The sequence below is a fragment of the Brachypodium distachyon genome, chromosome 4 (genome assembly GCF_000005505.3).
Source record: "Brachypodium distachyon strain Bd21 chromosome 4, Brachypodium_distachyon_v3.0, whole genome shotgun sequence".
In the NCBI taxonomy this organism is placed as follows: domain Eukaryota; kingdom Viridiplantae; phylum Streptophyta; class Magnoliopsida; order Poales; family Poaceae; genus Brachypodium; species Brachypodium distachyon.
In genome coordinates, this window is record NC_016134.3 from 42932906 (window position 1) to 42959804 (window position 26899).

The following is a 26899-nucleotide window of genomic DNA, read 5'->3' on the forward strand; positions in this document are numbered from 1 at the left end:
TTGTAAACAAATTTCTTCTCGCACAGAAAAGAGAAGCTAGAGCGTCACGTTCTAGCTGTGAATCACATTTTCGTTCTAGTTCCGCGTGCGAACATAACAGGTGTATGATTATTTTAGAAACACTGATTACATCACAAACGCATACGCACCGACGCGCACACCACAATGCATCGATCCTTGTACGTTGGGATACTTAGCCACCGTCCTAACCATCCAACCCACTAGTTGATTTCCCTTGTCAAGTATGGTTTGAGCTGCATAATCAACCAATTAACAAAAGTACTGTTTATATATGTATTTAGGCATTGTGGTGGATTATGGCAATCCAGGTTTTTCAACCAGTTTTTGTCTATTTCATTGTATTGCTTGACTAACCAACCTTTTAGTTTCTATTTATGGCTATTTCTCTACGAGCAGATCATAAAATAATTCGATCATAACATAGTTCAGCAATCGAGTGTGTCTTAACTAGAATAATACAAGTGTGAATAACAAGCAAAATATAGTAAGTCATTGATGAAAAGATTTAGTATTTTGAATTAACGGCGTCGATTTCCACATGCTTCCCCTCCTACAACTACCATAACATTTGGTTATCGGGCAGTATTATGAATTAACTATGTTATGTCCAAGGTTTTGGTTATCGGACGGTATTTTCTGTCAGTAACTGCATTTTCCAACACCTTCCCCCAGAAACGAGTTGGAAATTTAAGCCAGCAGTGAATCTGTGACCCTCAAATTAGGAGAGGTAGCTCTGTTCACCATGCTACCATTCTGTTTGCAGATCACACATGTGTATAGATAACCATCTTCAAAATAAAAATAAAAAATAAATTCAAAATTTGATGAAAAACCCTGTATGATACATGGCTGGGATTGAAAAAACGATTCGGTATCCAAATCCTTGCTTGTGTCTCTCTTTCCCCGTGAACCCCACAAGAAGACAAGGCACCATTTTTTTTCATATTACGACTTTTGTGTTGTATCAGGTCAATCACCAGTTTCCAGACCAGCAATCGCACGCAAGGATCCCATACTTCTTTTATAAGGCGTATCAGGCTTGCACATATAAGTAGAAACATTGCATTGCTAAAAAAATCCATTACAATGGTGAATAACACGATTCGCAGCCTGGTTCTCACGAACAAATTAAAGGCATTCTAATTAATAAGCTTTGGAACTTCCCTCGGTTTAAGCATAACACAAGCTATACCCCCATTTTCGTGAGCCTTCAATCAACATATATATACTTCCTCCATCCAACAAAAGATTTCTCAAGTTTGTTAAAATTTGGATGTATCTAAATGTGACTTAGTGTATAGATGCATTCAAATTTACTCAAAATTAAGATATCTTTTGTTGAACGGAGGAAGTACGAAAGATGGCCATGAAGAGCATCAAGGTAATTTAGTTTTTGCACTGGCTAGTGCATGACTTGACTTAATGCCCACATCAAACTGCCTACAGTAGCAAAGGATCACGCCATTGGACGCAAGGAGAAGATATATTAATGGTACGTCGGGAGTCCGGAGTGTCGGCCAAGATTCCTTTGCGCGCGAGATCGATCACGCGCCTGATATCAATAAATAATTATGATCCGGAAATTATTAATCAAGATGGCTGCGTTCTTTTCGGCTTCTAAGACCGGCTTCTTCTAGAAGCTATCTTCATCTAGCTTTCTAGAGAAGCCGCATCTCTAATTTAGCTAGGTTTCTAACATTGTTTAGGTCAAACTAATTTGGTGGGTCTAACCAAATTTAGGTGGCGGCTTCTTCAGAAAGTTAGGAGAGGACAGCTTCTCGGAGAACCCGGTTCAGGAAGTCGAAAAAAACTGACCTTATATCTATACACGTACATATATACTCCCAACTTTGCGATCTACAATGCGGTTTCCCGTGTTCACATATGCATATCTCTTTACAGCAACCAAACCCAGCCTTAGCGTGTACCACGGCTTTAGGGTTTAGTTAATTAATTTGCTCACTAGCTACCTTAACAATATTATCTAAAAATTTTTGTCGTCTGCTTTTGGTTTAGCCCTCCGAAAACCAGGGAGTGACCACTATAAACAAATCCTACCTTTACATATGAAAAACTCAGTGGCTCATGGTGCTAATTGATACTGCTCCGTAATAAATCTAAGCTTCAATGAGACGACGTTGACACGAGTACAGACTGTACAGTACAGGAGACTCCTGTGTTCACAGCTTACTGACCACACGCTGCTTTTCAAAAGCTAGCATGTGGAGTATATGGAAGTTTCTCGATGTCGAGAGACGAGAAGGTAATCATGCATGCACCTGTTGATTTCTTCGTTCTCAAGTACGGACCAGTATACATACATCAATTGCTAGATAATTAATCCTGCCGCTAGATCTTTTATACGCAGAGATTTGAAAAATATTGTTGATCAGTTGCATGCATCTAACGAGTTGTATACCATTTGATTTATATTAGTTTATACTCTCAAAGCTTTAATAAGATCAGTCGATGCAGCGGTCGCCGCGCAGCTTCCTTTAATTTCGAAACAAAAGATACTCCCTCTCGTCCTAAATTTTTGACACAAATTTGTCCAAATATGGATGTATCTATTCTTAAAAAAGTCTAGATACATGTAATATTTTGACAACAATTTAGGATCGGAGAGAGTAGCTAATAATCCTATCTCGTTTGATCTTAGTTTTTCCTGGTCAGCCAGCCTCAGGAAGCCGGTTGTTCTGCTGGAAATGAAAGAAGAGCTCATGCGGACTCTTCAGAGCACATGATGAGTGCAGTTGCAAATTTGCTTGCCTTCTTGTCAAGAGCTCTGAAAATGGTCCTCTTAAAAAAAAAGAGCTCTGAAAATGGTGAAAACTGCTATTGCTCACCAGATCACCGAAGAGAGATCTTTGAGAATCTTTGATCAGAGAGGCTGCACAGACAGTGAGAAAAAGCTTGTTGGCCAGCAATTGCTGATCTTCGGTGTGATGTTCAGCAGTGTTGCTAGGAACATCCATATCGGTCACAATGGCATTGTGTCGTATGCCACCACACCATTAGATGGAAGGTACACCTGAGAAAGGATCCTGATACTTTGGTTCTTGATAGAAATCTAGGAGACATATGTAATGATCATTACCTCTAGTGGCAATAAAATTCTTGCATCTCGAGTGACCTGGCTGTAGTGGGATCTGAAAGACAGACTTGTCTGACAGAAGAAAAGAGATTCAGAAGTGTATGTAGGAAGTGCAGAAGGCCCATGGAGATTCAGTTAGAGCATGTACAATGCAAGATGTCTAGGTGGGTGTTTAGAAAAATTAACCGATTTTTGTTAAGCACTGATGTTTATTTAGACTAAACAGATGTCTAATTTGGCACCTCCTCTATACAAATAAGCACTGGTGCTTAAAAAAATGCTTGGTTTATTTTCGTAAGCACCTGTCTTAGCACCTTGCATTGTACATGCTCTTATTGTATCTTCGTGAACTGTATTTTATAGCAAAGGCCAATAAACAAATATTGGATTACAAAACAAATACTAGTATGTTCTATACTTCTATGTCCAGGCATGTATATTAGGATCAGGAATAAGGATTAGAAAACAAAGATGGTTAATTCTGCTGCTGATGCTGATGCACACATGCAAATGGGGATAGATGGGATCAGGTGAGATGTTTGACCTGACGACAGTAGAAGATGTGTAGACATACATCTCGAGTTAAGTTTTTTCTCCCCTGAGAATCTCGAGTTAAGTTAAGTAAGGGAGAACATGATTGAGATCATGGTGATAAAATAGAAAGGCAGAGCACGAGGGCTGCATGATCCGATCGAGCTCAGATCATACTTATCCGATATTCAGATGGCGTTCACGCTAAGAGGCAGCAAGCTCCATTCCATGAACTCTATTGATTAGGCTTCCTGTGGTTTAGAAATGGTTTTCCTTTCTACATGATGAGGCCTTATTTCCCATGGGATTAGGTGGCAACCAGATATACTGAAGTTATGTTGGTTGGACCTGCAGGAACTTGTTTCTCTGCTAGCTTAACTCTTAGATAAACTCATCGTACTTGAAATCTGCCCATATCATAAGAGAATGAAAGTCTACAAACTAAACAGCATGAACTTACAGTCAGCGATTCCCCAAATAGCTCCAATCATGAAAACAAAGACAACCATGGGAACATCAGAAAAAAGGGTCGTCGACGGTGATATCAAATGCTTTGCTGCTCCTCAAAACGTTCTCCATTCCAGGCAACACCAGCAACACCCGGGAGGCCCATGCTCGAAAGCGTGGACACTCAAATTTGTCTATCATCTCATTCGCCTTGTCCATCGAAGAAATTATTATTTCTTCATGTGGCAGAACCAGCAACGACTGCAGCTCTCGTGCATCCCCGGCAATGAACTTGAGGAATTCAGATTCGTTTGGATCACCTTGGATTTTATGCAAAACCATCTTCTTGACTCTTGACCTCAAGCATTTAACCGGACTGACGTTCTGCCAGAAATTGGCATGGTGCTCTGGAGTGGATTCATCGGTGGTTACAGATGGACCATGCAGGACAGACTGCAAAACCCATACCGGTGAGTCAACAGTTGAGTCAAATATATGGATCATGCTGCTCATAATAGATGATACCATTGCTAAATAATCGATTGACTGAAGGAACTGAGATATACCTCAATGTGCAGCGTTTCGACATTGGGAAAACATCTGAGGTAGCTGACCAACATCTGGACCTGTCCCAAGACACCGAAATTAACCTTCAAGGCCAATGTCTTCACGCCTCGAACCACAGTGCTTGGGCTTTCCATTGTATCATGCTGCACCAAAAGAAACAGACTTCAGGCTCATCGGCTGTTGTATGATTGATCAATGAGGATGGGATAATTTTATGTTGAGAGAGACAGATGGATGGATGGAAAGGTAGCCATACCTTAATAACGGTGTCAGCGATCTGCAGCTCATGAACTCTTGGGTCCAGGTAGCCGAGCACCCGCAGGTTAGGTGCACTACAAGCAATTCTGACCCTCACATGATGACGTCCAATGGCACAACGCAAGTCAGAGAGGAAGAGCCGCTGGAGGAGCGGCGCGTCCACCACGACGAACTCCTCCAACATACAACACCGAAGGAGCACACAACGGAGACTTTGGCTGCGGACATGGATACGATGGGGCATCCAGTTGCCCATGAGCGAAAGGATTTCCGGCAATCCAGGCATCCTCCAGCCCAGTACAACCTCGACCAATTTCCGGTTCGTTGGATCTCCTGATCTCACGCGATTCTGTTCTTTGTCCGGCTCAATCCCCGCGCTGGCTCTGAAATTAAACTTCAAGGCCAATGTCTTCGGTAGGAATGAAGGTAAGCAATGGTTTTTTCCTACTACTCCTTCACTTGCGATCCTTAGAGTTTCTCACCACCGGGATTGTATTGATCTCGGTGATTCATGATGAAGATGGCCGTCACATAGTGTTCCATTAGAAATGAACTCGTAAGCTAGCATTAGGACTTCTGTAATACCCCTCGACTGAAATTATGTCCTGACTGGCTGATATGAGTTATGTCGTACTGTTTTGGTAGTACACATTTGTGGAAGAAAATGATATCTGAACACTATAAAGTGCTATATACTATTGTAATTATTAATATATGGTGTCATTTCTACTTGAGAATAATTAAAATGAAAGGAAAGCTGTAATGTTGTCTCACAGAAAATAAAAATATAAAATAAAATAAAAACATAACAACTTTTTTAGTTTTTTTTAGAAAAAACAACTTTTTTTATAGGACTTGAAAAACACTAATCCTCGAGGCGTGAACTGTTTGGGCCGCCTACCTTCCATGCCTTTAAACCCAACGCCAAAACTCCAATGGTAGGACCAAAGCCCAGTCCCAAATTGCAAACTAGTCCTACATTCCATGCCTTTATAACCCAGCTTGGGTCCATCTAAAATCGATCCGGACTCCAGTTTTCCAGATGAAGGCCCATGGGCCAGGGCTCTATCTCCCGTAGCCCCGTTTCATGTCCGGGAACTGCTTCCTCTCAAAAAAGAAAAAATGTCCGGGAACTGCTCGGTGCTCACGAGTAGGGCGAGTAGCCAAGGTAGGGGCTAGGGCGCGACCACGGCGAGCCGGCGAGGTCGAGCGGCGGGCCCAAGCGGATCTGAGCGATGAGCCTACAATGGCCGGTGCAGGCGCGACGGCAGATGCGTGTCTGCGCCGCCTGTCAGCAGCCGAGGGCACGCGGCGGCGGGCGTCAGCGTGCCGCATGCGGAGCAGTTGCAGACGGGCGGCGTGGCGCAGCAAGCAGGTGGGCGGCGCGGAGGAGCTAGCACGCAGAAGAAACAGGTGTGCAGCGCTACTTCTCAATTCCCGTGCTCTAAAATTCTGATTGCTCAATTCAGTTGATGAATCATTGCTTGAGTCTGTTGATACATTGAATTATTGCCTAATTGTGGATAAAATCATAAAATACATGAAGGACTGAGAATAAAGCGATGGCTGGACTTTCTTTTCTTCAGTTATCACTAAAAGCGGATAAACTTTCTACAACAACTGTACAAGGAAATCTCTGTGACCGACAACAACGACAGTACAAAACAAAGCTGCCAGCCTAGGAAAGAAAACCACTAGCCATAGTCCTGCTAAGTTGACTGAATATACGGAATGATCACTGATCGAAATTAACTGTGTCCATCTCATGTGCAATGCTGTAAGTAAAACTAGCGAGGATAACTTGCAGATAACATGAACTCTTCTTCCATACTGTAACACCGGGTCGATACCTCGCTGCCTCTTCTAACATTAGTAGATGAACAATATATTGCAACATCATTCTTCTCAACCTTCTTGGGCAATGCATTTTCTGAAATACGTTCCTTCGATCCACGATAGCCTTTCAATATCAATTCCACTTGTCTCATGGTCGGACGATCCTCTCCTCTTAACTTTGTGCAAGCTACTGCAATTGCAGCTACTTCTTCCACTTCTCTGCCCCCCTCCTCCATAACTTGTGGATCTAATATCTCAATCAGATTGCTTTCTGTAAACAAGGTAACAAAATGTACAACAAGACCCTCACCTTCCGAGGACAAATATGATGATGGTTTCTTCCTTGTTAGTAGTTCCACAAGGACGACCCCAAAGCTGTAAACATCACTTTTCTCAGTAAGCCGCCCGGTGTAAAAGTACATAGGGTCCCAGTATCCTCTTGTACCTTGAGCCCTTGTTGTTACCTCAGATTTATCCATGGAAATGTACCTTGAAGCACCGAAATCTGCTACCTTTGCTGTCACAGTGTCATCCAAAAGTATGTTAGCGGACTTGACATCTCTATGGATGATAGGTATGGAAGCATTGGAGTGAAGATAGGCGAGTGATTTGGCTGTTTGAATGGCTATCCGCAACCTATCGTCCCACGGCAATGATCTTGGTCTTTCCACATGAAGATGCTCATAAAGGGTTCCATTGGATATGAACTAATACACCAAAATCGGGACTTCAGTTTCAAGGCAACAACCATAGAGTTTTACTACATTTCTATGGTTGATCTGTGATAGAATAGCTACCTCATTTATAAATTCGACAATCTCCTTTTGAACCATCTTCTTTGGTTTCTTGATAGCCACGACATGGAGATCAGACAAAATTCCTTTATATACAGTCCCATGCCCTCCGCCACCAAGCTCACGAGATTTATCAAAGTTGTTTGTTGCCTTAGCAAGGTCATCCAGGGTTATGATCATCTTTTCTGCAATGTCTGTTCTCTGTGATACCAATTTTTTGAACAATTGGGCACGATTCTGCTCAAAGAATTTCGTTTTCAACATATGTGCCCTTCGTTCTTTTATTTTGTTGGAAACGAAGAATGCAACGAGAACCAAAAATAGGAGACCAATCCCACTGGCAATTCCTATAACCACTCTTATACCTACACCTTTAAGAAACCAAATAGATCAACAAATCTATCAGCATTTTAACAAGAATAAACAGAGTAGAGGTAAAGGGATCCATGTACTGGTATAGTCTTGATTCGAATTTTACAGGGAATTAATAGGAAATCCTTCCAAACTTGAATGTATCTATTTTGCAGTTAATTAGCTTGCGCCGCTCACCTTTAAAAGACATGCGACCACCTGGGGCAAGAAGTTAAATTCACTTGATTAGACATATGCTAGAGAAAGAAGTAAGGCTTTCTTCTGTTCATCATTGGCATATTTTAGAATTAAACTAGATCAATTGCGCACCTGTGCATCCGCCGTCAACGAAGTAGGGGTTGCCGTGGTAACCGTCATCATAATGGCACGTGTAACCTCTGTTCCCTGGTCTGCAGTAGCTGTGCTTGCTCTTGCAGAGGCTGCTGACCACCTCCACAGGACAATCATTCACGCCAGCTTTGGGTAAGCCACCGCCGCGGCCTCGGCCGGGTTGCTTCACCTCCCAGTGTAGAACCACGGGGACCTCCGGTTCGAATCTAGACTTGCGCTGGCGCGCCTGCAGCTGCTGGTCGGAAACGAGATCCTGCCGGGCATTGGATGTGCCAGGTTGTCTTGGATGTTGTTGATGTCAGCGAATTTGAATCTCAGCATTCCGGGCATACCGTCCATGGACGTGCCAATGCGGGGTTGCTGTCGGGCACCCCCCCCCCCCCCCTTCCCTCCCGCCGTTGGTGTCACCGCCGTCGTCGTCGGAGCAGAAGGTGGAGCAGCCGCTGATGATTGCCGGGGCTTGCTCGTGCTCGTGCCCTTGCCCGCTCCCCAGCAGTGTTGCCTGGACGTTGCAACCCTTGAGGATGAGCTCGTTGCGGGTGGACAGTGAGAAGAGCGCTTCCCCTCGGTCCGTGAAATAATCGTCGAAACAGAAGCCGTAATCGTTTTTGGTGTCGGCTTCGATGGTGGCCACGACACTAACGACACGTAATGTGGTGTTCTTGAGGGAGATGTCGACGACCTGGAAGGCGCCGTCGCCATCGAGCAGCAGCCGCGGTGGCTTGCCATTGCTTGGGTAGTCGCAGGTGAGGTTGAAGCCTGGCCGGTAGCAGTGGGAAGGGGCGCCTATGCCGAATGGGTACGGCACCGCCGCGTCTCCGCACCAACTGCTGAAGCTATATATCTCCTTCATGTGCAGCTATATATCTCCTTCATCGATGAAGATGGCAAAAAAGAAAAAAAAAGGAGTGATCGCTGAATTAAGCTAGATTATGGAATTATTAATCCTCCTCTTGTGCCATGAGTGCAGTCGATGCTCCTATCAGCAGCCGCATGCTCCGCTCCACCAGTGCCGACCTCCCAGTCCAGCCAGACGGGGACATCCACCGCGTCCTTGAACGGGAACTGCAATAGGTCGTCGCGAGAGACCCATTTGTTCTCGAACCAGCCCTCGTCGGCGACGAAAAGACGCGCGCCGGCATCCGCTACCGGTCTGTGCTGCCGTTCCGACTGAACCACTCGAGCTGCATGCACGTCGTAGGGGAAGACGGCAGGCTTTGGATAATTCCCCGGCACCATAGCATGGTCCTGGTGGTTGTTGACCGACACGGCCGGCGATGGGCGCCTGGCCGGCAGCAGCCTACGCCGGTGCAGAGCATGCTGCTGTCTAGCCTCGACCGCACGTACCCAAAGGGACACCAGGAGCAGGAGCGCCACCGCTGCTGCCATGGACGCCGACGAGGTTGGTGCCATGGACGACCTATATATGTTATGATCTTTAGCTGATCTCTAGCTAGCCAGGTACCGTCGATGTCCTTGATTCACTCCACTTTGTATATGTACATGTGGTGAAAAGTGAAAGCTCACAGGTTACATTTCAAACGTGCAATCCGGCCGGCGGACCGCGTTGAGAGATAACCTCTTAATTTCTTGCGCATACATAAGCACCAAACACGCGCTGCTTTTGCATGCTATTAGAGCTAGCTTTTGAAAATGTACCTTTGTTTCAATGGAGTCTACTCTGTGCCAGTTTGTTTAGTAGCACGTGAGTGGTGTATCGCGAAAACAAGTGCGTTTAGTGCGTGTCTCATTTTGGTTTGCTCCAAATGACTATTGACTAGCTCGAGTTGATTCATTGTCAGCAAACGTGCTTTGGCTTAGTTTAAGACGACGATCAAGTTCTTTTTACATGCATGTATGCACGATCGATCGAGCAAAGTTGATAAAACTTGGCTAGCCGGCTAGTCCCGCTAGTGTCATGATTGCATTCCTTACTAATAGCTCTTGATGATTTACCTATTTTCACACGCAGTATTCTCACCGAACATACGTACGCACAGCTAGCTTTCTGTTAGCCCTTGTGTATCTCGTGCCGGCTGGAAAACAAGTAATTCCAGACTTCACAGGTTGCCTCATGATTTGGAAGTCCACTCCTATATATTCCACGCTCGTCTAGGGGATTTACCGTTCCACCGGGTCATGAGCAAGGGTGTGGTAGCGGCTGATCGCGTACTCGATTTCGTCCTGGCCCGGCCCACACGCACATCCATCATCAGGATTTAAAACGAAGCCTCGAAAGGATGGCCCTAGCTAGCTAGACCAAACCCAACAAGAATCACTGCTGATTTGGGCCTGATAAACAAGGCTAAAAGTCCATTTGATTTTTCTTTGAGAGTAAAAAAAGTCCATTTAATTATAACATGTCTAGAATTTCCTCAAAATAATAAAACATAAATAAATAACTGCATTGACAAATCAACTAGTTACCTAAAACCGGCATGCACAAAAATTTACGGGTCTGTTTCGTTCAAACGAACCCATACTTGAATTCCCATACTAAAAATGTTTCAATCAATCGTCTTGCAGGTAACTTTAGAACATACAAAGCACACATGGACACACAACTCACATGGACATACATACATAACAAAAGAGTATCTAGGATACTTCGCGGACGACAAGAACTCTTCTTCCATACTATATTGTCTGCTTGCTTCCTCACAGTTTCTTCTTCCGCTGCTCGTGGTCTGATAGCTCGTTGCGGTGTAATGATCCTCGTTCCTCCTTGCTTCCAAATTATTCAGAACAGGCTCCGTAGGTGCTTGACAAAGGCCTTCAAGTGCCATCTCTACTTGTCTCATGGTCGGTCGTTCCTCTCCTCTCAGTCCTACGCATGATACAGCAAGTGTAGCAACTTCTTCAACCACGCGAGCTCCCTCCTTCACAACCTGTGGATCCAGTATACGAACCAAATTGCCTTCTGCAACTAGTGTAACAAATTTTACAACAAGTCCTCGACCTGTGGATGACCTGTACGTTATCGGCATCTTTCTAGTAAGCAATTCCACCAAAATGACACCAAAGCTAAAGACATCACTTTTTTCTGTTATCCGCCCGGTGTAGTAGTATTCAGGATCTAAGTATCCAATAGTCCCTTGCACTGCTGTTGTTATCACTGATTGATCTGCTGGAATGTGTCGTGAAGCTCCAAAGTCAGCCACCTTTGCTGTTAGGGCATCATCAAGAAGTATGTTCGAAGATTTTACATCTCTATGTATTATGGGAATTGAAACAGCAGAGTGAAGGTAAGCAAGAGCTTTTCCTATTTCACTTGCTATCCTTAGCCTGTGTTCCCAAGGCATTGGCCTTAGTGGTTCCTCATGAAGATGATCATGAAGAGTTCCATTTGAAATGAACTCATATGCAAGCAAAGGGACTTCTGTCTCGAGACAACACCCATAGAGCTTTACAACATTCCTATGGTTGATTTGTGAGAGTATGGCAACCTCATTTATGAACTCATCAATCTCTCTTTGCACCACAATCTTTGACTTCTTTATGGCCACAACATGTAAATCCGATAAAATCCCTTTGTAGACAATACCATGGCCTCCACCACCAAGCTCACGGGCCCTGTCAAAATTATTTGTTGCCTTCTCTAGCTCTTCAAGAGGGATGATCATCCTCTCTGCAACATTTGATTTATGAGATACCAACTGTTGCAACAGTTGTCCACGATTTTGATGGAAGAACTTCCGTTTCATCCTTGTCACCTTGTGCTTCTTAATCTTACGGATTATAAAGAATACTGTGCCGAGAGCCAAAACTAGGAGACATATAGCACTAATAGCAACAGATATACCAATAACCAGACCTGCAAAGTAAAAAAGAAGACACACAAATTTACTTTATTTTTTCTCATTGACTAAAGTTGCACCATAACACAATATGAATTGATGATACCATACCAAGTACATAATCTCTAGAGTTTAATTAGAACTATATTCATTCACGGTGTTTTGCTGAGGAAGGTACATACCTGTGCGTGTGGTTAGAGACTTGATGCAATCACCAGGCGTGGTGTGGTTGCCTTGGTATCCTGGTGGGCACTGACATTCGAACGATCCCTCTGTATTCGTACATTCACCAAAGCACCCATAGTCTAGTTGCTGAGCACATTCATCGATATCTTTCACGCGCCACAAAGCAAGTTAATTAATTGTATATCATTTTCCAAAAATAAAGATGCTCGCTCCTATCATAACAAGTGTCTAAGATTTTGTACTAAATCTCAGAGGGAGTAATAAAGAGCATGAATGATAAATATGACCTACCTAAGCATCCGTTCGCGAGGTAGGGGTTGCCGGTGTAGCCAAGCTGGCAGCGGCACGAGTAGCCTCTGCCCTTGTCGATCCAGACGCTACGGGTGCTCTGGCAGACGTTGCGGCCCGGCGCCGTGTGGTAAGGCAAAACCCAGTCGAGGAGCACGGGGACCGTTTGGGCTCCCAGGCCCAGGGCGAGATTGAAAGCCCGTCTGGCGTTGAGCCAGCCCGTCTCGGAGATGAGCACGTGCACGGGCAGCAGGGCCAGGATGTGGTCCTGGTCGCCCGCCACGGGAGGAAGCCGCTTCACCCCCATATCGTAGTATGCGCGGCCGGTGGCGGTGACGATGGCCGCGCTGCAGCAGCCCACGCCGGAGCAGGTGGCGTTAGCGCCCTCGGCCTTGTCGTACCTGTCGTGGTTGGTGATCTCGACGCCGCTGACGTTGGCGGAGCACGAAGACCGGCAGCCGGCGATGGGGTCGGAGGAGTCGGTCTTGTTCCTGTAGTACAGCGCCGCCTGCACGTCGCACCCCACGACGACGAACTCGTTCAGGCCTGGGGCCGAGGCCGCGAGGGCGTACGGCCCGCCGTCCCTAAGCATAGGGACGGCGTCCCAGGCGACGTAGTCGTCGGAACTGTCGGCCTTCAGGGCATGGCTCCGTCCGATGGCGCGCACGGTGCCCTTGTCCAGGGAGATGCCGACGATCTCGAAATAGTTGGCGACCGAAAGCAACGGCGGGTCCTCGCTGCGGTTGCAGGTGAGGTTGAACCCCGGCGACGGAAGGGAGCAGCGGGCCGGGCCCATGCCGAACGGGTACGGCACGCTTATGTTGCCGCACTTGGTGTCGCACCCTGGCACGCCTATCGATATCGCCGCCACCGCCGCTGCCGCCGCCGACACCAGCAGCTGGGGACCGAGGTGATTGTTACCATCACGGCCGGCCGGCGTTGTACCCCTGGCGGCCTCAGCTGCTACTCGACGTGCGTAGGTGTCTCGACCTATCTGGCTCTCAGTGGCTGCGTGCATAGCCACCACCAAGCACACGCGCATATATACACGTGGAGGTCGATGAAATCGTACATTTCGTACGGGCGATCCGGGGGGCCGCGTTGAGAAATCTCTTTTGTTGCACACACATACATGCCAAACACGCGCTTCGAGCTTTTGAAAGCCTTTTTGCTTCCAAATCGTTCGGAAGTCTACCATGCGGTCGTTATTTTAGTACAGACCAGTACGTTCGGAATGCCTTTTGTTTCCAAATTGTTCAACGGAAATCTATTATGTGGTCGTTAATTTAGTACGGAGTATGGCTAGCTAGATCATCAAGCGAACGTAGTGCACACAAAAATGCAGAAAGTGTAGTTCCATGATCATCTAGCTCAAGGAAAAGTAGCGAATAGAAAATGCAGTAGGCATACGTTAGCTTCTACTCCTTCCGTGGATTTGTACAAGAATCCATACAAATTCTCGTCACTTATTTTGAAAGGGACGGAGAGCGGTATTTTAAATGGAGTAGTAAGCAACAGAACACAAACGTTGAGAACGTACTCAACACAGAAGGTACGGAAGATACCGTGAAAATCGTCCTGTGTCTAAAATTGATTTACAACACGTAAAATATATTTCACACTCCTTATTTTCACTGACATGTGATACTCATGTCGCGTTGCATGCATGTTCTAGAGGCAACGGAAAGTCAACAAAATAAAGAGTGGTGCAAAGTTGTGCGGACTGCCAACTCCCGGTGTAAAGGCTTCCCGAGAATGTGGCGTACGTAACGTAAATCTGTAATTAGGACTAATTTGATTACCTAATGTTCTGTCAATTTCCTCTAGACTTAAAAAAAAAGAAGATTAAACAAACCGTCCCGTCCTGCAGCAATTTTTTAGTTTCTTTTTTTTTTGAGCGAAATTTTTTAGTTTCTTTTGTGACCAGTCTTTTTTTTTTGAGCGGGTACCAGTCTTTTTTTTAGAGGATCTTTTTTGTCGGGCGGAAGCCGCACAGATCTGGCCCAGGGTCTTGCGACGTGAGTTTAAGTAGGGGAACCTTACGAATGGTAGACACGTGATCCAGCCCAGCAGGTGGACGGCGTTGGCGCCTGGGCCTGGGCTTGCGCTGGTCTTGTCCTGCAGTCTGCAGGTGGCTCTGCGGAAACGCCGTGGGCTGGGCCGGTGGGCCGTCATCTGGCGACGTGGCACCGTCCTGCGGTGCCACAGAAGCTCCAGAAGCTCGCCGCCCACCTTCCGAGCGAACGAGAGCAAAGAGGTGCTGGAACTGCTGGCCCCAGGTTTCCAGCGCCAGCTCCGTCTCGTGCTCCCACCGGAGAAAAAACCTGCGCCGCCGGCCCCCCTCCGACCTCTATCTCCGAGATCCGCCCCGGACTGCTCCCTAACAACAAGGTCCCCCTCCCCATCCCCCCTCCGACTGCCTCCTTCGCCGAGATCCGCCTCCTCCCCGACGGCAAGGTTGGCGATCGAGGTCGTCTCCCCTGCGCTGTGGACGAGCTGAACCGCCGGTCGCAGTCCTCGCCCCCTCTGCGTCTCCAGCAACGTCCTCCCGCTCGCCGCCGTCAGCCGCCTGCCCCTCTCCTTCCTCCGCAGCGACAACACCTGCTCAAGGTAAAGGAGACGAAGTGCAATTCCGTGCTTCTATTAATTCTAACGGGTGGAATAGATGATTCCATTTGATGTGCGATATTTTTCCAACGCGACTCGGGCCAGCTACTGCAACAAAATTCGAGAATTAGTAGAAATGGACCGTGTTCTGATATTTAACCGACCGCACAACTGTTGAGAGTCTGAACCAATCGACTGTTAGACTTAAAACATGATGAACAATTCAACCAGCTTTACTGATACGATCATATAGACAGCCACGAATTGGTTAGTAGCAAGACAGACACACAATCAAATGCCTCTACACCGCACCTACCACTACCTCCAAGGGCACAAAATCACAATGCTAGATCTGCCAATGATGGACTAGATTACTAGGGTACCATGAAAGGATCCATTAGATTCTGAAGTGTCACTGGACAAACGAATCTGATAAACTGAAGGAGAGGCAGAAATGTTTGGATTTGATTGCACACAGCAACGAACAAAAAGGTCCTGGAGATAAAAAGGAACTCGTAGAATGATCCATACAAGCAATCTAGGATTGCTTATCAACAGAAGAAGAAATCAATGCAAGCCCAGTTGGATATCCACTCCACGCCAGTGCAGTACTAGATGACTGGGAGATGAGGGCGCAACGCTTCTTGATGCTAGAAGACGTCCCCGATTGAAGGAGGGTAATCCCCTCCGGTTTGGTGTGTCCCCCTCCCACTGCCAGCAGGAATCAGAGCAGTTGGACAATAATAGGCCTTGCCATCGGATGTTGGGGAGAAATCAGGGAAGAGGAGGAATAGGCTGGTGGGGGGAAGAAGTGTAGTGGTAGTGGAGATGGAGAAATTCAGATTATTTAATAAGATATTTTCTAGAAAATTAGAACGCCTTCCATTTTTTTTGCAGTAACTGGCCTCAATCGTATGGCAAAATATTGCACATCTAGATATTCCAGCAACCTTTGGTTTGTTTGATGCAAAATATTCCATGTTTACACAAAGTCCATTGTAGTATGAGGCTATCCCCCGATATGACTGCATCACGTCTTATGATTTGTGAAGACTTATCTGTTTTCCATTTCTAGTTAGTACTTGTTGCAAATTGGAAGACGTCCATATTTGATTATTTGATATCCAGGTGACTCTAGTCCGTTTGTGAACAAACTATGGGGTCATACTCGGCGGGGAAAGTGCTTGATGCAGCCACTTCTGAGGTCCATTACCCAGCTCTTCGTTTGGACAAGCTGGACATCAAGGGTTCCATGTCAGGGGAGGAACAACCAACAACATCAGGCCTGGAGAATGGGCACCAGGAGCCATTAATTATTGGTTAGTAGTCCATGGGTGCTGTTGTCTATTTGTTATTGTAATCAAATAAAATATAGTTGCTTACCACCAAGGCCCCAAAGGCACCACACCCCTAATTTGGTTTGGATTGCAGGTGTTGCTGGGGGTTCAGCTTCAGGTAAAAGCACTGTTTGCAAAATGATCATCGATCAGCTATGTGATCAGCGTGTAGTTGTTGTTACTCAGGTTTGTGTATTGCGGCCTTAACTTTGTTTTCTGATTGCTTGTAAAGTTACTAATGGTTCATTTGCTTTGGTCTATAAGTGTGTGGTTCATTTTTGTTTTGATTTTTAGATGTCAAGGTTCCTGTAATCCAGTTACCCCTTTCATTATTTTGTATTTCCGTAGTTGAGCTTATTTGAAGGTAGCGTAATGTGGTTGCTTATGGTGATTTCATGTATTATCTGTTATTATACATAGATAACAGTACTTTTAAAAATATTACTAATGATATGTACTGTTTTGAAGTATGAAACCAAAATTGGTTTTGCAAACATGCCAGTTCACCACTGCCTATCAATATATCATGCTACAGAGCTAAACATCTAGATATTCCCCTCAATGCTAGATATCATACTGTCATCATACACTGTTTATCTCAAATGTTGCAGGAGTCATTTTATTATGGACTGTCTGATGAAGAATTGGTCCATGTTAATGATTATAACTTCGATCATCCAGGTACTTATGTTTTGATGAAAATAGTATGTCTTTCTGCCTGTGCCAGTGGCCAGAGAGGTGTACTGACTTTGTTGTTGCTGCTGCTGCTCCTGTCCTAATTTCAGATGCATTTGATACCGATATGCTACTTTCTTGTATGGAAAACTTGAAACATGGCAAAGCTGTTGACATTCCTAGCTACAACTTCAAAACACATAAGAGCGTGTCATGTGCAAGGAAGGTACTACTTACATATTGTGCTATCCATAACTTCCTCACCTGATAAACTGAGGGTCTCCTGGTCCTGTTCTCTGTTCAACTTTAGATTATGGCCTTAAGTTTCCAATCAGTATCTGCAGATTGTAGAGTATTTTTAATTCTCCCAGGAAAACTATTATTGTAAAATATAGTATTGTATGTGGCAAGTTCTAGCTGACACAATTTTTAGCAAGCACCATATTGCTTCATAATGGTTTTATCTTGAGATATTTTCTCCAAGTAAGTTGGTTTACCGCTGAGTGCTTGCGAATTGCGCCACCTCATTTGTTCATATATGTACCACTTTATTTATTGAAGCAATCCTTGTTTTATGACTACTGTTAGGTCAATCCTTCAGATGTAATAATTTTGGAAGGAATTCTTGTTTTCCATGATTCACGTCTCCGGGATCTAATGAATATGAAGATCTTTGTTGATACAGGTACCTATATTTGCATCCTAAGTTGATGATATCTTCTTGTCTCCACTTTGCCTATGTCTTTTAACCTAGGACATTTAATTTCATATTCATGTTTTTACATGTGGGCAGTGTCAATATTTCACATTAATTTATGGTACAGGCATTTGCTTCTCTCCTATATTATTTGAATAGGAAGTATATTATGTGTTGTTTTTAATATTTTCCCTCCCTTTTTTATTATATAAATTGTTCAATAAGAATTTGTTGTTTACTTTTATATACAACGTACTTATGGTTTCACAGTAATCTGGATGGTATATTTAATAAGAAACATCTATTTTAAATAATAAATTTGAGAGAGGTCCTACTAAAATATGTTGTCGCAAATTTGGTTCTGTCCCCTACTTTGAACTCCGTATAATTTGTCGACAGACTTTTTCGATATGCAGAAAGTTGCTCTGTACTCAAGCCATTCCCCCTACCAGTCTATCATGGTGCATTTATTTTGTACTTCTTTTTCAGATGCTGATGTGCGATTAACAAGGAGAATCCGCCGCGATACCATTGACAAGGGTAGAGATATTCTTGATGTGTTAGAACAGGTCATTAGCCTCATATATCTCCATTCTCCTTGTCTACTAGTATTGTGCTTATCAACATTCTACTCACACTGAATAGTTGGTTTTTGCAACATCTTTTCTTTAAGTTTTTTTGAATTAAGGTACCACACTTATGCTATCTACACATGTCATTTATGTTTACGTTAATTTTTGCACTGAATATAACTCTTTTCTGCAGTACTCAAAGTTTGTTAAGACAGCTTTTGAAGACTTCATCCTCCCTACGAAGAAGTATGCTGATATTATCATTCCAAGAGGTGCAGATAACAATGTGGCAATTGACCTAATCGTTCAGCATATCCGCACTAAACTTGGCCAAAATGATCTCTGTAAACTACACCCCAATTTATATGTCATTCCGACTACTTATCAGGTATCTAATGTGCTTGCTGCTTGATGTCTCCATACTAAACTGCATGTATATTTTAGGACTCTATTTCGTATGGTGCATAACTTTAAGATTCTTAATGCTTCTTTCTTTCAGATACGAGGCATGCACACAATAATACGGGATGCTGCCACGGCAACACATGATTTCATATTTTATGCTGATCGGTTGATTCGATTGGTCAGTACTTGGTACATGGACATGACCATTTTTTTTATATGGGTTCGTGTGGTCTCTTAAATTTTACTGTGGAATAGGTCGTCGAGCATGGTCTTGGTCATCTTCCTTTCAAGGAAAAGCAGGTCATAACTCCCACTGGTAAGTATTATTTGCATGGTGATCTTCCCCATGATTCTTGTTTTGTATATAAAATTATCTCTTCAACTGCATTGGGGATTTTACTCGCTGTAAGTTTGCATAGGGGCTGAATTGTTACCAATACATCATTGGATAAACTATCCGGACATAGAGGTTTAAACGGTATTTGAGTTTATCCAATACATCGTAGGGACGGAAATTGTTACCAATAGTTTTGAGATAAGTCCATCTTACAACCCTGAACAAGACAAGTCCATATTACAACCCCGAACTAGCCACCGAGTTTAAACTAGCCCCCTCGACTCCCATACTGGTTACAACACACCCCCGAACTATCAATACCGTTTAGATTACTCTTACCATGTTTGTACCTGGTTTTCGCACACGTGGCAACAATTGACCAACTTGACTGCCATGTGAGCTAGGCCACATCAGCCGTATGATAAATCTGTACGATAAATCCTCTGCCAACAATTGACCAACAAGAGGATTTATCATGCTTGTTTAGTATTGCTTCCTTACTCAAAATTTCATGCTTTAGCATTAAAGGAAAACGGGAGTATCTTTCTTTTGCTGAGAAAACACAAATTCTTTGTGTCTTGACACACTGTTAGGTAGAAAAGTTATGTACAATCCCCAAGTGGCATACCCCAAACGCATGACAATACTATAAGCTCCTACCATCTGTGGGCCGTGTAGGCCTTTGGCACCGTCCTCCACCCAGATTCAAGACTCAGATTGGATGGAAAAGGTTGTAATAATTTATCCACATCTATTCTTTTGTCATAATAATCTCTTGTAAATTGCAATAATACTATTTCCTAGAGTTACTTGCACCTGTATCCTCTCCTGAAACTAGTTCACATATTTGCCATTATGCATGCAGGATCTGTCTACACTGGTGTGGATTTCTCTAGAAGTTTATGTGGTATCTCAGTGATTAGGAGGTACCAACTTTTCCAGACTATTTTTACCATATACACTTTGTTGAGGCTCTAATTGACTAAACAAGTGAGCTACTTTGGCACTCACAGGACGGAAATGTCCTGAATTTATATGCCTGAGACAGCCTGTGCAAAATGATACAGTGGTAGTTTACAAATGCTCCACACTAGATAATGCTGGGAATTTAGTTCTAGCCTCTTTTAGCTTTTACCGTATGGGTCTCAACCTTCATTTGTATGAACAAAGTACATAGTTGAACTGTTGAGTCAACGTTTTTTTTTAATAATTCATTGCTAGAATTCGATTCATGATTAAGGCACAAATGAACAAAACACATAATACATCCTTGAATAAAAATGCAATAGTGATATGCTACAAACTTCATTCCAGTGGCGAAAGTATGGAGAATGCACTGCGGGCATGCTGTAAAGGTATAAAGATTGGGAAGATACTTATTCATAGGGAAGGAGATGATGGGAAACAGGTTTGATCTTTAATCTACTTTTGAATCATTTTTTAAGATGAGTTCAGTTACTAAGTTCTAATTGACTTTACAGCTCATTTATCACAATTTACCCAAAGATATCGCAAAAAGGCATGTTCTGTTGCTGGACCCCATACTGGGAACAGGTTTGTTGATGTTTCATACATATCTGTGCCCTGGAGCACACAACTTTTCACGTGAATTTAGGAAATTATTATAAAATCAATATCCCCCTCTCTCTTATCAAATAGTGTTAGACTGTTAGCCTATCTTGTTTTTGTAAAGCACCTTAGATACGAAACCTGTTTTAGCAAATTATTATTTTCATGCTAGTTCGTTTATCTTTGGTGCTGTTCTAAATGTATATGCCTTGTCTTGACAGTGTACATCATCAACTATTTGCTTGGATAAATGAAGAGAAGTTGAGAAACCCTGTTATAGAACACCCACAAAGCCCCAATATTTCAATACCATTGTCCGTTACCACAACGACATCTTTTAAATACTTGATGACACAAAACTTCTGCACAAACTCTCGGTCTCCCTTAATGCTACTAAAGAATTTAATCTCATTTGTTCCAGTGTAATCAAACTGTGGTACCACCTTGTAAGAAGCAAAACCTTCTACTAGTCACCACCACCCACCAGTGTGCCAGCAAATAGGGCTGTTGGTGAAAGTGACAAGTAATTTAAGCTCAGATTGAGTCTGGCTTGTGCTCTTACTAGCCCGAACCCTTATAGGCTTTTGAAGTGAAAACATAACTTTTGAAGTCACATGGATGGCCTGATTTGCAAAAATAATAGCACTCCAAGATTGTTAAAATTTGAGTGCTCACCCTCTCAACTATCACCTCCCACTTTAAGGCACCTTTTGCTCCTGTATAAATATCTGTACTACTGTGATTAGGTAGAAGTTTTTTTAATATATACATTTCTACTATCTAGTAAGCAGCATCAATTGGTTCTCTGAAATCTCACTGAGTTATACTGTGTTTCGCGTCACTGGGAGAGGATATTTGTCAAGCAAGCACATGTGCTCAACTGTTGGACATTAATCTCATCTAATCATATTCTTCCTATTCATCATTGACAGGAAATTCAGCTGTTCAAGCTATCTCTCTTCTCTTGGACAAGGGTGTACAAGAAGCAAATATTATATTCCTCAATCTTATATCAGTAAGCCTTCTGAAGTCCTGAGTTTCTTTATTTTCATTTATTTGAGTATGGTGGTCATTTTTGGAATTCTTGTATAGATTGCAGAAGTAATTAGGTGACTACACGTCCTAGTTAAGGGCTATGTCTTAGCGCATTTGCCAACCTTTTTATATGTAGTTCTGCGGAATGTTGAGCAGAATAGCCAATTATAACTAGAAGCTGCTTTAGTGGGTGGTACTCACTCCTCGTATTTGGAATTAACTGCTGATAACGGTTTCAATATACTAAAGCCAGGGTTCGCCTCCTGCTAAAACAAATTTGGCTCTGCAGATGAACGAACACATGAAGATGCAAGAAATGACAACTTAATTAGTTATAGTCAAATATATATTCTTAGTAGAAACATAGCTTTTCAATCAAGTGAATAATCCGTTTTAATTTCTCATCATTCACATGACTGGATGTCAGTTTAGGTATTACATTCACAGTTAGTACGTAGTGATTGAAAGGCAGAGAACCCATGACTGAAACTGTTTGCTGTTATCCTAGGCTCCTCAAGGTGTCCATGTAGTTAGCAAGAGATTCCCAAGGGTCAAGATTGTGACATCGGAGATTGAGCTCGGTCTTAATGATGATTTCCGTGTCATCCCTGGAATGGGTGAATTTGGAGATAGATACTTCGGAACAGATGATTATCAGTCATCAACGCCATTCTTTGCTGACGACAAAAATCGTCCAAGGTGAGTTATAACTCTTTTCCCGTGGTCTGGTTTATGCCTTTCATCGAGCTTTATCACTCAACTGATTCCTCTCCATATCCCATCGCCAGTCATGCCTAGGAGTTAACTGGTTCCATCCTTTTAAAAACTGTGCAGGCTTTTGTGAGAATTGGGCAGTCATGCCAAGTCGTCCTGCCTGCGATGTTATCCAAATAGCTCTGAGAAGTTTATTTTTACATTTCTGATCTCGCAGATGCCCATATCATTTCGTTCATACCGGAAACTGTATATCATGAGAACATTACAGACTGTCATCCTCAAACATAAATGTAACAATCCCATATTTCTGTTGTACCCAAATCAATCTCTTCTCCTGGCTCTGTTCATACAGGATTCTGTATAATCTTGCTCACAATTTTTTTTCACATCTATCTCTTGATTCTGTTACAAATATGGTGCTATTTCTCTTCTGCCTTCGGCTTGTATCACGGCCGAACTTACCTGAGCAAGATGTTGAAGGTTGGTGCTTATTTTAACAAAACGAAAAGACTGCGTACGATTTCCATCGTACGACATTGCATCAAAGCCGCACAGCAAATGCCATCAATGGTGCATTGGTGCCCATGGAGTGTTATACGCAAATTGTATGATTTTCGTCGTACATTGGTGATATGATATACTCTCTCCGTTCCTAAATACTTGTCGCTAAGCTGTTTTAGTAGAAGTTTGCACTAAAACAACAGCGACGGGAGGGAACACAAGGGAAGATTGGTGATTATAATATGTGCTGACACGTCCTCTAGTGAGAAAGACTTGCGCTTAATTTACACCTAATATTAATTTGTTAATTACAATTCCTACCCATACAAATGTAGTATACTGTACGCGGCAGCGACATAAATCAGGCCCGACCAGTGACCAACTGCAGAAAAAGAAGCATTACCCACGTAGACGTAGCTAGCGCTAGACGAGCGGGAAAGAGGGGCGAATGGCAATTCCGCAGAGCCCCTCAGGCTTGCCGGCGACGTCCTTCTTCATCCTGAAATAGCCCCCATCGCCCCACTTCTTCCCCCACGAGTTCTTCACGATCCAATACTTCTCCCCATCCCCTTCCTCTTCCCCGTACCCGACCACCGTGACGCCATGGTTGAGCCTCGTCCCGCACGGCCCGTTATAAACCCCTTTCACGTAGTGCTGGAAGTTGGCGCCGCCGGCCTCGATCGACACCGCCACGGGCTGCGCCGCCACCGCGTTCGCCAGCGAGGGCTCGCTCCGGGTCGCCACGCGCGCGAAGCCCGAGATGGCGGCGGCGTGGAGCGGCAGCTTGTTGGCGACGCAGGCGCCGTCCTTGCCCGTGTACGGGTAGTCAGCCTCGGTGGCGATGCCGCCGTTGGAGGCGATCCACTCCAGCGCGTGGTAGCTCACGCCGCCGTCGCAGCCGTAGTCGAGCGTGTCGCAGTCGACGAGCTCTTGCTCGGAGAGGGAGATGAGGTTCCCTGTTCGGATCTGGTGGATCCCTTCCACCACCGCCACGGTCGAGAATGCCCAGCACGATCCTGTCGATCGTTCGTAGGAAACATAATTAATCACCCACATGGCCACATAAGAAAATTAGCTACTGATTTATTTTTTCTAATTATTGCTTCAAACATCATGATTTACGCAGCCACACGCAATGATTAATTAGTTTTGCATGACGGCAAGTAGATCTAAAATTTGGACAAAATTTCTATGGACCTCGGAAGTTCAGTCTTTCAATCAGAATTTCTTGTTTGACTACAATTTGAGTCCAGTGCAAAATAGCTCATGTAAATTGCTCTATTCTAAAATCGAGTACGAAGTACTATATCATGTCATTTTTCGTTTTTAATTAAATGAGAACAGGGTAACTTGTGCAGGACAAATTTACATCCTACTGCAATTTTGATAAGGTTTTAGTAAAAATTTGGTGGAATTTCAAACACTGAAATCTGAAATTGTTATCTAAACTTCCTGCTCCGATGAGCACGGAATTTTCGTACAAGACGGAATTTTGAATTATATCCACCACACATCACCCAGCGAATGGGCCAACTTGTGGATGTTGATTGTTTAGCACTATATACATGCATGATGATAGCAGTAGTAGTTAAGTAAGGAATTATTGTGTATCTATCCGTAATGACGAAGATAGCAAGCTAGCTAAGCTAGGCAGCCAGGCACATGGTGGCATGTGGATCGCAGAGAGCCATGCATGTGTTTTACAGACAGGTGGATCACAAATAATTGGAGATCGATCGATTAAAGGATTAATAAATCCATCGAACGATAGATATGTGTGGATCCACGTAATAATAATCAACTAACGTTAATTGAGACGTACCGCATCGGCCTTGGTTCTTCACCTCCGTCACGGCGCCTTTCGCCCGCCAGTCAACGCTCGCCGGCGCGCCCGCCGTCGACACGTTAAAGTACACCTGCTGGCCGCCGGCATCGACAGCCCCGGCGCGCGTGGTGATCATCATCGCGCCCGCCGCTTCGTCGTCGTGAGCTGACAAGACCGGCGAGGGCGAGGTGTACATTGCCGTGAACTCGTCGGCGGTGAGGTCGGTGTAGGCGGTCTCGCCGAGCTGGTAGGTGAGCCCGGCCGCGGGGTCGCCGTTGGCGGCCTCGATGTAGCGCACGTTGCGGGCGTAGACGCGGAGCCGGCGGAGCTCCTCGTCGCGGGTCGCGTAGGCCCGGCCGTGCTCCGCCTTCCAGCGCTGGAACCGCGGCGCCATCGTTTGTAGGATCGTCGGGTCCGTTTCTTCGAAGGCCGTGGTGGTTTGGAAGGAGAGGCGTGAGGAGGCAGAGGAGCTCTGGAGGGAGATAAGGGCCAAGAGGAGGAGGAGGCATGGCCGCCGGTAGCGTGAGAAAGGAGCCATGGCCGTGACCTTGGTGGTAGTAGAAATGATATGGATTTGGCTGCTTGGTTAACTAAGATAGCTAGCTGGTTAGTTAGTGGTGCCGGCCGGAGCCAGTATCAATTGCGCGCGCGTTTAATTTATATGCGAAGGTCGTCGTCATCAGAAGAAGAAGAAGACACACGGGCCGGACACCGCAATTATTGGAATCGAATTCGATGTGTAGTCGAGTAGAGTAGGCGTGGAATTAAAATTAAATTAGATTAATGTCGATGAAACATGGTACATCTGTCAGACATGTGCGCATGCACATGCAACGACTCCTTGATCAGTTAGTGCAAACTTGAACTAAAACAGCGATAAATATTTAGGAATGAAAAAAGTAAATTCCATCCCTGTCCCGATCGATCGATCGAGCTCGACAGAAATGCAATCTCCTTTGATCCATTATCTCATCACACGCGATGATATATCGTGTCGCCACGGTGTCCCGATCGATGTTCTTGTTGGTACATCTCATCACGTGACGACGACGATGCAGCCCTCTTAAATCTTACGCAGAGTAATTGCCAACCAGTATAGTACCTCACACGCCGGCGCCCGCTTGATCACCTGAAGCCTCTCTCACTGCCTACACGATCTCCCGACGGCGACGTTAGTGCATGGCGAACACCTTGTCGACGCTCTTGTCTTGTTCTTAGTACACAACAGGCACGGATATATGGTCGATTGATGAACCCAGAAAACAAATAAACAACATATACTCCCACCGCCCCAAAATAAGTCACATAATGTATTCCGGGACGGAGGGAATACATTTGATCATGGAACACCAATATATGAGCAATGCCATGCAGATACCTTGCGCACTATTTTTTTTTATAATTAGTCAAATTTTGAAGATAGCTAACCACGTTTGCCGCGTGGTTAATTACCTTGTGCATTCTAGAACTTTCTATTTAGATTCACATGTAAGATATATAATTATCGGATTTGATTTTTAGTTAGAGATATGTTGATTCCTCGGTGTAAGATATGATGTGTGCTTTCAGATTCGAAACGGATGAAGAAAAAGGAAGGGTAACTAGATCTAGATACTAATCCAACAGTTTGATTCGTCAACTTCGATTTAATCATTTTTCTTAAAAATCAGGCAACTTACATATAGGCACAGTCTTCAGTTTATTTACATCTAAGGTAGACAACCAAACACTTTTGAAGCATCTATCTACACATTTGGTAGACATAAGCTTTCAAAATCTTTGCCAAGAAATTTAAGATACATACAAATTATTATTCACAAGACAACCACAAATTAATCTATCGCGACCTCTGGTCAAAAACAGTGAAGAATAAAAAAATGGCACTACTTCAATTACAAATTATGTTTAAATTTAGTGAAATAATATTATAATAAATTTACTATTTACTATTAAATATTAAATGATTCAAAATGTTTGAAATACGAGTTCATAACATTTGTTGTATATTTGTTCACAGTTCATAATAATGATAAGTTCTAAAATATGTAATACAAATAATTAGTTTACATAATTCAAATATAATTTATTATGTTATTTTAAT

The 26899-nt window shown here is 43.9% G+C and overlaps 2 protein-coding genes and 1 pseudogene across 2 annotated transcripts; 1 reads left to right on the plus strand and 2 right to left on the minus strand.

The window, feature by feature from the left end:
* Nucleotides 1–6651: 6651 nt before the first annotated feature.
* LOC100840856 lies at nt 6652–13539 on the minus strand (annotated as a pseudogene).
* A 1234-nt stretch (nt 13540–14773) lies between these two features.
* Nucleotides 14774–22864, plus strand: LOC100846155 (uridine kinase-like protein 3). Its single transcript, XM_003578606.4, has 16 exons — nt 14774–15131; nt 16257–16447; nt 16560–16651; nt 17077–17146; nt 17251–17366; nt 17729–17825; nt 18327–18406; nt 18603–18797; nt 18909–18992; nt 19070–19130; nt 20017–20077; nt 20466–20559; nt 20633–20705; nt 21653–21735; nt 22264–22454; nt 22590–22864. Exons 2-16 carry the CDS (start codon nt 16285–16287, stop codon nt 22597–22599), a joined length of 1470 nt encoding a protein of 489 aa, XP_003578654.1. The 5' UTR covers nt 14774–15131; nt 16257–16284; the 3' UTR covers nt 22600–22864.
* Nucleotides 22865–23100: 236 nt separating this feature from the next.
* LOC100846764 (ervatamin-B) lies at nt 23101–25454 on the minus strand. Its single transcript, XM_003578608.4, has 2 exons — nt 24796–25454; nt 23101–23989 (listed from the first exon to the last, which is right to left on the minus strand). The coding sequence occupies exons 1-2, from the start codon at nt 25334–25336 to the stop codon at nt 23397–23399; spliced, it is 1134 nt and encodes a 377-aa protein (XP_003578656.1). The 5' UTR covers nt 25337–25454; the 3' UTR covers nt 23101–23396.
* Between the last annotated feature and the right edge of the window lie 1445 nt (nt 25455–26899).